The 11,364-nt window shown below is 59.8% G+C and overlaps 3 protein-coding genes across 3 annotated transcripts in view; 1 reads left to right on the forward strand and 2 right to left on the reverse strand.

Annotated features, from left to right (window-relative positions):
• Positions 1-1,582, reverse strand: part of VOLCADRAFT_93393 (uncharacterized protein) — a gene marked incomplete at both ends in the record, with an annotated part of 8,496 nt that extends 6,914 nt beyond the window's left edge. Inside the window, one exon of the mRNA XM_002952678.1 lies at positions 317-1,582. Within this exon, the coding sequence (XP_002952724.1) occupies positions 317-1,582 (1,266 nt within the window). The remainder of the gene's footprint in view (positions 1-316) is intronic.
• Positions 1,583-3,283: 1,701 nt separating this feature from the next.
• Positions 3,284-10,803, reverse strand: VOLCADRAFT_105637 (uncharacterized protein; the record flags this gene model as incomplete). Its single annotated transcript, XM_002952679.1, has 8 exons — positions 10,446-10,803; positions 9,528-10,094; positions 8,305-8,550; positions 7,802-7,840; positions 6,967-7,071; positions 6,007-6,399; positions 4,600-5,352; positions 3,284-3,316 (listed from the first exon to the last, which is right to left on the reverse strand). The coding sequence occupies exons 2-8, from the start codon at positions 10,089-10,091 to the stop codon at positions 3,284-3,286; spliced, it is 2,133 nt and encodes a 710-aa protein (XP_002952725.1). The 5' UTR covers positions 10,092-10,094; positions 10,446-10,803.
• A 320-nt stretch (positions 10,804-11,123) lies between these two features.
• The window catches only part of VOLCADRAFT_105638 (uncharacterized protein), a gene marked incomplete at its 5' end in the record, with an annotated part of 1,504 nt that continues 1,263 nt past the window's right edge, over positions 11,124-11,364 (forward strand). The window contains one exon of the mRNA XM_002952600.1: positions 11,124-11,360. Within this exon, the coding sequence (XP_002952646.1) occupies positions 11,124-11,360 (237 nt within the window). The remainder of the gene's footprint in view (positions 11,361-11,364) is intronic.

Raw genomic sequence — 11,364 nt, forward strand, 5'->3', positions numbered from 1 at the left:
GATTCTTCTTGCCGCTGCTTGCCTTACACGTAAAGAGGTTGTCGTACAGCTTATGGCGCCGCCACTCCGAGGTCTCTGTGGCGCCGCACACACTGCAGCAGCATCTCGGGACGGCGGCGGCGGCGACGGTGGCGGCAGCCGTGGTCGGTTCCCGTCCCGGCTGCTGCCGCTGCGGCGGCGGCGGTGATGGCGGTGGTGGCGACATTGGTTGCGACGGTGCTGGTCCCTTGCGCTTCCACCCCCTCCCTGGCCGCCGCCGACGGCCCTGTAAGGGGGCCTGCGCTGGCGGCGGTGCCGGCGGCGGCGGCGCCCGCACCGCCGCCGCTGCCGCCGCCACCGTCGCTGAAACGGGCGGTGGTCCGACGCTTATCGTTGTCTCCGTCGTCGCTGTCACCGTTGTCGTCGTCTCCGTCGTCGTCTCCGTCGACGGCGGCAGCGGCAGCATCAGCGGCAAGGACTCCGAGTACCTCCGTTCCTCCCACTGCTGACCACCTGTCGCAACTCGCCCCTGCTGCTCCTGGGCTTCATCCACATCCATATCAGGGCCTGCTCCCAACTCTGTATCCGAAACCGCGACCGCATCCTCGTCGGCGTCGGTATCCTGAAAACTTGCGAAGCTGCGCTTGCGGCAGGCGGCACCTGCAACAACGGTGGTGCCGCCACCGCCGCCACAGCCGCCACAGCCGTCACCCCCGAAGCCATCGCGTATCGAATCCAGCAGAGGGCGATCATCGAAGTGGTGACGGTGACGATGAGCCCTAGGCTCGTCCCCCGGGTGGCTTGTAGGTTGAAGCACCTCAGTGCGCGGTGTAGTGTAAGGGATAGTGCAGGAGGGTACGGCGGATGGTTTCGGAGCTGGTGACGGCCCCGTTGGGACCCGCAGGCTGGCGGCCGCTAGCTGGTCCCACCTTGATGGTTCCATTTCCTCCTCCTCCACACTCTCAGTCACCTCCTCCTCACCCTCCTCCTCCTCCTCCTCTCCCTCCTCCGGCTCCGCCTCCTCCTCCTCCTCCGTTTCCATTACGACGCTCTCGCCTTCCTCCCCGCCGTACTCCTCGTACTGCCCGTTGCCCCCGTCAGCGTCCCGGTCAAGTGATTCGCACCTCTTCCCGTACGCCCAACCATACTCTCTCCCATGCTCCTGATCGTACACCTGCCCGTACGGCTGCCCGTACACCTGCCCGTACGGCTGCTTGTGCCCGTAATCTTGTCCAACGAGAAGCCCCCTACATCCCGAACCTTGCAAATCTTGAGGACCCTCATCCGTACTTTGCACTACTGCTGCCTCCTCTTCCTCCTCCCCCTCCGCCTCCTCTTTCTCCTCGCCTTCCTCTTCCTCCTCCTCCGCCCCTTCCTCCTCCTCGTCCTCCTCTCCCTCCTCTCCCACCTCCTGCTCCCCTCCATCCTCCTCCATCCCCTCTCCGTCGCTTACCACATTGCCAAGCTCCCCCTCACCTCCTCCCAGTACGCCCAACAAGTCACTCCCACCACCATCACCATCATCGCCACGGCCACTAACGAAGCTCAGCAGGTGGGCCCCCTCTACCCCTTCGTGCAACTCCTTCCTGCCCTCCACCCCCATCTCTTCCTTAAAAATCTGATGGTCTTGCAGCTCCAGAACCACATCACTCGCCGGCGGCAGCCCTCCACCCCTTGCGGCACCCCCTCCTCCTCCTGAAGCTCCCCGCCGCTGCCGTCGCCGCCATTGATGATGTCCCACCAGTCGTCTGCCACGTCAGCCGCATCTCCATCGTACAATTGTAAGAAGCTTGCGTCCCACAAGTCCATGATGAACGATGACCCCTCCTTTCCTCTCAGAGCCCCGGGATTCTGGGCCTTATCACCGCGACGGCCAGCAGCAGCAATAGACGAAGAAGGGCATGATGAACCCACTGCTAAATCTCACAGGTCCAAGCAAGGTAAAGGACATTGACAAACATTTGCCTTTTCGTTTCAAATGTATATTTTTGTTGTGGATTGGACAGGGCAGATGGTACTGGTGGCCCTCTTCCAGAAGGACTCCCCTATCTGGCGTTTTTCTGAGGTATTTTCGCGCGATATATTTATAATGCGCTCAGGTTCAAGCCGGGTTGGAAAGTCATCGCTAACGATTCGATGTATCAGCTGGGGCTCGGGCAGGCTCGAAGACGTAACAAAGGAACACTGGCGAAGATGCTTTCTAACCTCCTGACAGTTTAAACAGTCGCGTGGTTGTTGATAGAATTCTATACATAAGCCGCGTTCAAGTTTTACGCCCCCTCTGAGCGGCAGAGTGATATGCCATGAATGAGCGATGAATGAGCGATTGAGTGACCCGTGGGTCATAGCTTCCAAGCCTTTGGACTAGTGTGGATCGAGCGGTCAAAGCCACAACACCAACACATATGTAAGCATGCATAGTTTTCATGTAAACCCTAAGTACTCCAACATCTCCAGTTTCTTGGAGAAAAGATCGGTAAGGGTTTTCGCGCTGATCCACTTTGGATGAGAGGTTGATATACAGTTCATAATATCATGATTATCTTTTGTCCTCTAACATGTACCAACACGGTAAGTAGCCATGCACAGCAGCGACGACAGCGTGAGTTATCAATTTAAAATTGCAGCTATGGACACCAGTTTGTGTGATCTTATAAACTTCAGGCGTACATTCTCAAGCCTGTGAGAGCATCGGCTTTCGTCCGGCCTCCGACACCGCATCTCGCTTCTTACTGTTACGAAATGGACAATAAAGGCATACATGGTGATGGATGTTTGGATGGAGAGCTTATTATATACTCTTTGTGTTGAATGCGCACACGGCGTTTGCTGCATATAACCGCGGTGCTCGACGAAATGTCCGGGCATCGGATTAACGCTCAACGCCGCCGGTCACATTGCGAAGCTAATCCACCTACTTATGTCGCGCCGGACTTCATCGGCTTTTTGCGTAGAGTATCGTAGCTAAAGCCGGAAGGAGATCACAAAAAACATGCTTCTTAGCCCAGGGCACGAAGTACTGCGGCCGAGGCATGTGTTACAGCGGAATGGTATCGCGCAGTATGCGTGTGCAACTTTAAATATGCATCGGGTGTGTTGTGTCCACTCCTTCGGACTCATAAGAAAATCAAAGCACGATGGGAAACATTGCTTTGACGCACAGGTTTCATCCAGATACGCGTACGGGGGAAGCAAGACAAGGAAAGCCACAGCGCCGGAGAAGCTGCATAGGAAAAGGTGCAGGGGCCCCCCCCTGCAGCCACTCACTATCACCCGGCCTGTGTGCTAGCTGGCCGTGGGCAAATTAGGTCTCCTGGATCCTTAACGTATTCACGTCCTGCATATTCACGGACGTAGGCGCCTGCCCACACGAGGAAGCTCACCTACATATTTTGCACATCAGCACCATCGGTCGCACCGTCAAGAGGCGTCAGGCAAGGAAGGGGAGAAAGCCACGCAATCCACCGCACAAAGATGTGCCATACAGCCACGGACCACAACAGGGGCAACCCCCTTCCGCGTCAGCACACCCGGCCGGAGCCGTCACGTTTATGGCTGGGGCGGACTGACGGCAGCAGCTACATCCCACCTCCACCTCCTCCTCCCCTCCCTCGCGCTTGCACCCTGGCACCGCCCTTGGTGCCATGCTTCCATGCTGCAAGCATGTGCCTGCCCACTGTGTCCGTGTCCGTGTCCGTGTCCGTGTCCGTGTCCGTGTCTGTGTCCCGCATGTCTTCCACCCCTCACCGAAGGTACTCCGCCACACCCGAAATGCGCCCTCTCCCTCTGCTGTAAGGCTTAATTAGATCCATGCCCCTCCTGGCTTAGCACGGCAGCGATTGATCAGTGTGCCACAACCGTACCTCACAACCAGAAACTTCCCAGGGCAAGAAACTTGCGTAGCTCTCATAGTTGTGCATAACACGCAAGCCGAAACCTACTCGCAAACCGCCAAGTCCGCATCCAGCCCTAGGCGTCAGGCAGTCCGCATCCGACCACGCGCGCCGGCACTACAGTCGCCTCTGCGACGAACAGCCGCCGTCGCGATGGAACTAAGGGCCCCGTGTAGCCACCGCTGCCGCAGCCGCAGCCACCGCCGCTACTGCTGCCATCATCGCCATTCAAATTAAGGACTGCTTCCGTCGCCGCGGCCCGAGATGCTACGGCGGCGCCGGTGACAGCGTCAGCGGCCGCGGCGGTGGCACTGGCAGCAGCGGCGGTTACGGTTGCGGCTAGGGTGGCGGTGGCTGTGGCGGCAGCGGTCTTAGCGGCGGCGACAGGAGGCTCTCCCATGTGCTGCCTGTCCCCGTTCGGTCGTCCGAAGGCGGAATGAAGCTCACGACTCGGTCCACCGTCTTGCAGCTCCCTCCACAGCGCGTCGCGTCTTATGATTGCCGGCGATATGACCCAAAGTACGGATCCAACCATGTCGCCAACTTGAAAGCTGCCTGAGCCTCCACCGCTGCCGCCGCCGTTACCGTCTTCGCGCCGCTGACCGCCGTCACCGCCGCCGCCACTGTCGCCACTGCCCGGGAAAGAAGTGGAGTTGTTTAGGCCCCGGGTGTTGGGTGCCCGCGGAATAACATGGTGGGAAGGAGGATAGCGATCGCGAAGAGGCACCGGTGTCGGGTGTGATGGCGGCGGCGGAGCCGCCGATCCTGCCAGCGGTAATGGTGGCGGCGGTGGCGGCGGCGACGGCTGCGGCGTCGGAATCGGGCCCTGTGGCACCGCAGCAGCAGCCGCCGCCGCCGTCGCCACATCCGCCTGGTAAGTCATGCCAGTCATAGCGGCGTCAACCGAGGACGCCAACTGGGCCCTATCCTCACTGTGCTGATCCTGCGACGGCCTCTCCTCCTCTTGCCGCCTCTGCCGGACCCGCCGCGGCTGTAGCTCTCCCGCGTATGGCACGTCATGATCCTGTCTGATTACGTCGCCGTCGTACGACGGTGGCGGGGGCCGTTTGAGCGGCACAGCCGCGGGGCCATCCGCAGCGTTTATATTGGCGGCCGCGGCAGGCGGGCTGCGAGCCTGGCAACCGGCAGCATGGCCGGCGGTGGCGCCGGGCATGTCCACGTTGAGTTGATTGCCGTCGCCGTTGGTGGCGCCAGCTGCGGCGGTGCGGCCGGCGGGTACCTGCGCTAAGCCCGCCCGTGAGGGGACCCAATCCACTGCTACAGCCAACCTGTTCGCTCGCATGGCGGTGAGATTGATGAAACTCGAGCAGGGCGCTTGGGACTGAGCTGAGGAGTGAGCGGACGGCTGCAGCAGCAGTGGCTGCGGCTGCGGCGGAGGCGGCTTCAGTGGCTCGAGTACGAACGGGTCTCCTGGCGTCGGGACACGCAGTGCCAGCCGGCCGCTAGGCGAGGCGCCCACCTGCAATGCAAGGTGTACTGCGGCTTGCACTGCGGTACGGAGCAGCCGTGTGGCGGCTTTGCGTGCTGTATGTTCATCCATGGCTTGGAGACCGCTACCATTCACTCCAGCACTGCCGTCACGGTTGCCGCTGTCGCCAGCGTCAGCACCAGTGCTGTCGACACCGCCGCCGTTGCCGCCAGCGTCAGAAAAAATGCTGTCGACGCCGCCGCCGTTGCCGCCAGCGTCAGCATCAATGCTGCTGACGATGCCGCCGTTGCCGCCAGCGTCAGCACCAGTGCTGCTGACACCGCCGCCGTTGCCGCCAGCGTCAGCATCAATGCTGTCGACACCGCCGCCGTTGCCGCCAGCGTCAGCACCAATGCTGCTGACGATGCCGCCGTTGCCGCCAGCGTCAGCATCAATGCTGCTGACGATGCCGCCGTTGCCGCCAGCGTCAGCACCAATGCTGCTGACGATGCCGCCGTTGCCGCCAGCGTCAGCACCAATGCTACTAATGACACCGTTGCCGTCAGCACCAGCGCTACCGTCGCCGCCGTCCTCGGCAGTGCCTGCACTGGCGCCTCCACCACCGTGTCGGCTTCCGCCATCGCCATCAGCCGCCAGCCCGTCCGAAGTTTGCATTGCGCCGTCGACGGCCACTACAGCACTTACCGCGCCGGAGCCATGGCCACCCTCGCCGTCTGCACAGTTGGCGGCGGCCAGCACCGCCTCAGCGCCGCGAGGTGCCAATGGATCAGCCGCGGGGCCAGCCCCGGGTGACGGCCGCACGGCTACCGGCGGGAGCGGGGAAGCGGCGAGGCTGGGCGTTGGCGACGCCGTCAGAGGCATGGGCGGTGGTGAGGGCGGAGCTGGCAGCGACGAGGGACGCGGCGACGGCGGTGGCAGCGGGGGCGGAGGCGGAGGCAGCTCTTGATGCTGCTGCGCCAGTGCCGGCGGCGGTGCCGGCGGCGGCTGCAGGGAAGGCGTTGTTAATGCTTGGATAGATTGGTTCGGGGCGGGTAGTGGCGGCGGCGGCGGCTGGCCCAGGAGGTGCGCGGCCAGCCCCTCCGCCAGGTAGTCCGTCACTTGCAGGAAGCGCCGTATGGACGCGAGTGACGGCCGTGGTTCCGGAGCGGGCACAGCAGGGTTACCATCCCCACTGGCGCGGCCAAAAGACGTGGCAATCGATGTGGCAGCCGCTGTGCCGCTACTGCCACCACCATCACCACCACCACCACCACCATCACCATCACTACCGCCGCTGCCGCGCGTGTACTTATGGTCGTTGTGCTCAACCTTCGGCACCATCGGCGCCGCCGCTGCTGCTACTGCAGCCGTCGTCTCCATGGCGGCTCGCGCTACTACCACAACGTGGCTGTACAATGTACGACGGTTTCTGTCCCAATTGGCCTGTATGCAGTTGGGGAGCGGGCGCATCGATTTGCTGAAGCATAATCGCTATCATGGCCAGACAGCGCAACAGCCGGAGTGGCGAAAGGGAAATGGAAAACGGCGGAGCAGTCGAATGGTAGCAGAAATGGATTAGGATGGATATAAAGGGAGCCCCGGTGCGGACGCCGTGCCAGGTGGATTTCCCTCTCAAACCCAAAGCCCACAACCCCCCAGCACCACCTGCTGCTGCTCGTCCAGACACTCAAAAGGCCCTATGCGGTCCATGCTCCGCTGCCGTACACCCCTGCCAAGCAACGCCTCCAGCGGGCTGCGCCAGGCGTTCTTCTGCACGTTGTACGGCGGTACAGCAGTACGGGGAAATGGTACGACGCAAGCGCACATGTTAGGGATGACAGGTGTACAACATGTTGGGAATTACAGGTGTAAAAACATACGCACCGGAACCCCCCAAAGGTATAAAAGACCATGCAAGATCCTAGAATTGTATTATGGCTTCGCTTGCATACCTCATATTACTGCCGAGGCGATGAGGTGTATAGTTGTGTGTGTGGCATAGAACCAAAATACTGCGGCTCCACAAAAAAGCGGCCCCGCCAACACGCGGCCCTTTGCCGTCACTTTCCTCTCCTTTTTCCTTTTTCCCTGATATACCTTGTATTCTCACTACTCCCCTCGAAGAGGACCCTCCGGAGTCAGGCAGTCAGGCCCGCCCCAGCAACAATGCAAGCACCCACCAGCTGGGGGGGTGCGATCACGAAATCATCCCGCTGAATACCGTGCACTCGCACCAAGGAAAAGGCTCATGCCGGGAAAGCAACAGGGACCCGCAACATCATCACAAGCACGCCCTGGAACCCCGGGGCCATTGACAGGCACCCCACCCCGGGCTCAACCGGCCCAACAAGTCCCCATAAACCGGCCTGGGCAGATAGACTAGATCAGCCGGGTCGTGGTGGCCGAGGAGAACAGAGCCGCGGGAGGTTCGGTATGGAATGTGCAAAAGGTCCGGCAGGAGGAACCTCGCGAAGAGGAATGACGTCACTACGCTGCTCACCTCCAACCAGCGTACGGCCAGGTCGCCTAGCAGTCGTGCCTGCCGTATTCAGGGGGAATTTCAGGGGGAACGGCAGCGGCAGAAACGAGCATGTAAAAAGGTATGGTTTCACGGTTGCAGGTTTTCTTAACCCTAAAACCTCTTAAAATGTATGCGCATATGTGTTGCAGGAGCCGGCGAATCGTCTGTGCATACCCAGCAAGTCTGAGCGCTTACAGGTTTTCACTTTTGAATATTTTTTTATTAAGGCGATGGTGATAATGCTATAACTGCGCGCACAGAGTAGTGATATCCCCAGGCTGACCAGTCCCTGAATTTTATTGCTTGACGCATCTTTTCCTCCCCCGGACGCTTTTCGACACGTTGCCGTTGCTACCTGGCCACCATTCCTACTACTACCAGAACATGACATGCATGGCTGAATTGCAATTCCTAGCGCAATAACTCCTCCACTTCCTACCTGCCCCTCCCTCTCCTTCTGCTTCCAAGCTCAACCCACTCACCCGCAGCAAAGGATCAGCGACACAAAGTTCCTCGTAAGCCACCCGTAGAGGTGAGCGTAGCCGCATCGGAGGCGGCGACGGCGGCAGTTGCGTACGGGATCCTTCGTCGCCGCCATCGTGGCCACCACCATTGGCGGCGAAGTCCCAGTGCCCAGTTGGCGGCGGCGGCAGCGGCGGCGGCGGCGATGCGCCGTTGCCCGACTCCAGCAGTCGAATGCCGTCCTTGTCCTCCATCTCCACAAGTGCCTGGCAGTGCATCAGGAATCCGACCGATGCAGCATGGCGCCGTTCAGATCGTCACGTGCCGTACATATCAGCATGAAGGTCAAACACAGAAAGAAAGTGTAGCATGGCAAGGACAGGAAAAGTCAAAGAGGCACGGTCCCTAGCGTCCCGAAAATGGACACTAAATTCCCCAAAAGCAGGAAAAGGCACTAAGGCGGTTGATAATGATATTCGTGCTGAAGAGGGATTCGATCATTAACAGAGCATGTTGGAGGCCATGAAGTGGGAACCAGTACGTCTGGCGAGGATGTTGGAACGTATGTGGGCTCACCGAAACTCAGTTATCCCGTTTGGACGCAAGTCTGGGCTGATGTGCGGTGTTTCCTGTTCTCCGTGGCTTTCGGGCGTATAGATATTGCCCTTGGGCCTTCGGCTCGTATGGGTATGGGTATGGGGTCACGCACCCCCAACCATGTAACACACACTTAGGCGGTTGCGTGGGCGACGGGCGAACGGAAACATCCCCCTCGTATAAAGACATCTGGAATGGACCAGCTGTATTCCAGATTGGATCGGAACATCGTGTGCAGGGCCCTTTGTCGTGTGTTGGAGTGCAGGACTGCTGTGTGTTGCAGAGACTCGTCATCCCCTGCCTTCAAAGCTGCTTTCAAAGCGGACAGGACATGGAAAAAGCACGTCGCTCGTGGAACTCCGCACTCCGCAATCCAAACCGTGTGTTTTGGCAGTACTCCGGACTTCCCCCCGGACCAACCCTCTGACATAGCCGCGGATCACCAGCAGCATGCGATGGATGCAGCTCACCGTTTGCACCCTCGCCTATTCCCCACCGTGCTTTCCCCACCTCCAAAGCTACAGCGGCCCCCGCCACCCCCGTCACAAGAGAGCCGTAGCGGTAGCCATACACCTACCTCGCAAGCTTTGTCCAGCAGGTCCCCGAACTCCAGGGTGAGCTGCTCCAGCTGCGCAGCGTCGCCCACCACCGGGGGAGACAGGGGATTGCGCGGAGGCGATAGTGGGCAGCAGCTGGGGGCGAGGGGGTAGGAGGAGCCGCCAGGGCCGGCCACGGCCGCAGCCGCCGCCGCCGCCGCGCCGGGGCCAGCAGCTAGGAGGCCTGGTGGCGGTGGAGGTGGAGGAGGACGAGGAGGCAGCGCCGCCAATGCTAATGGTGTGCCATCCCGGCCGGTGGCCAAGTTGCTGGCGAGGTCCTGGGGGTTCTGCTGCAGCTGATGGTTATGGTGTTGCATGAGTTGGCGGTGGTACTGGTATTGTGCTGGGTGCTGGTGATGCTGGGGTTGGTGCAGTGGTGGCTGGTACGGCAGCCTTGGGACCAGCTGGCTGGGATGTGGTATGAACTGCTGTTGCTGCTGTTGCTGCTGCGCCTGCTGCAGCTGCGGAGACTGCATCGGCGGATGCGGTGGTATCGGTGGCGGATGCGGCAGGGAACCCGCGTACGGCGTTTGGTACGGCTGCATGTTCTGCTGCGGCGGCGGCGTTTGGTACGGCTGCATTTGCAGAGGTGGTGGTAGCGGGTACGGCTGCATGTTCTGCGGCGGCGGCGGAAAAAAATATAAGATTACCGTTTCTGGCCCACCCCCCCTTCCCCCCTCACCCCTCCCTCATTCAATCGATACTTTCCGAGTAAAAACTGCTCCGATTGGTGTAATCGATGATTTGACGATTGGACACGCATGCACTCCGACGATTAGCGCGGGAAGTTTAGTCGTTGAGTTCAGTCGTGTTTCCACCGATTACTTGTGAAGGTGTAGATAAACACCGAATGCTGCAAGCCTTAATCGATTCATTCACGAATGCTGCAAGCTGTAATCGACGAACGTGCAAGACCCGAGTGTCTCCTTATCGAATGCATCAAGAATACTATTTGAGTCATACTCAACATGTATGAATCAATTCGGCAGCAATTTGCGTGGGCGCCGAGGACGCAACATCCCAAGTCTCCAGGTGGCGAAGCTTGGGCTAGCAGCCAGTGGAAATCTTCAATTAAGCAATGCATCGCACGGACTTGGTGTTAGGTCGCACAGCGGTCTCTGGGTACGCAAGCGTGCAAGTTGTCAAAGAACACAGCCGCTTTGATTGCTAAAAGAGCTCGTGATAGTTTATGCGAATTTAAATGTGTTATAAGCTAATCAACGAGAGATCGCTAAGCAACGAAGAGAAGATAGGGTCGCGCCCCCATCGCACCGGCGCTAGCGCATGAAGGCCCTCGTCAACCCTACCGAATTGCTGATGTTTAAGAGAAAAAGACTGTTGTGCTGGAATTGCGAACAGCGCGCTGGCAACAAATCGGTTAGCATCGCTCCAGGGCGGCACCTCGTCTGGGCCAGGTGTCCGCGCGGGCGTGCGTTTGCAAGTTCGTGCATATCTTTAATATAAAATAGCGTCCAATGATGTGCCACAGCCCTGCCTGTAATGTTGCGTCACAGCGATGCTCTGTGCTCGCTCAAGTGCCCGAGAACGAGGCGCGTGACTTTAGTCTCACACATATCAGCATATCGACACGTATTACGCGCGCTAGACGAGCACTGCGGCATCGGCTGCCAAGTCGACCTGGAAATATGTCTGCCGCGTCGGGCTCAGATGCATCTAGCAACGCTTCATTGAATTCGGCCGCTGGTCAGCAGCTGCTGCATGCCCTACAAGAGGCGCAGGGGCAAGTGAACAGCCAGGCGGAGACTATCGCGCAGCAGGCGGAGACCATCGCGCAGCTGCAAGCCACTAACGCGCAGCTGCAAGCCACTAACGCGCAGCTGCAAGCCACTAACGCGCAGCTGCAAGCCACTGACACGCAGCAGGTGC

This window comes from Volvox carteri (assembly GCF_000143455.1).
Source record: "Volvox carteri f. nagariensis unplaced genomic scaffold VOLCAscaffold_31, whole genome shotgun sequence".
In the NCBI taxonomy this organism is placed as follows: Eukaryota; Viridiplantae; Chlorophyta; class Chlorophyceae; order Chlamydomonadales; family Volvocaceae; genus Volvox; species Volvox carteri.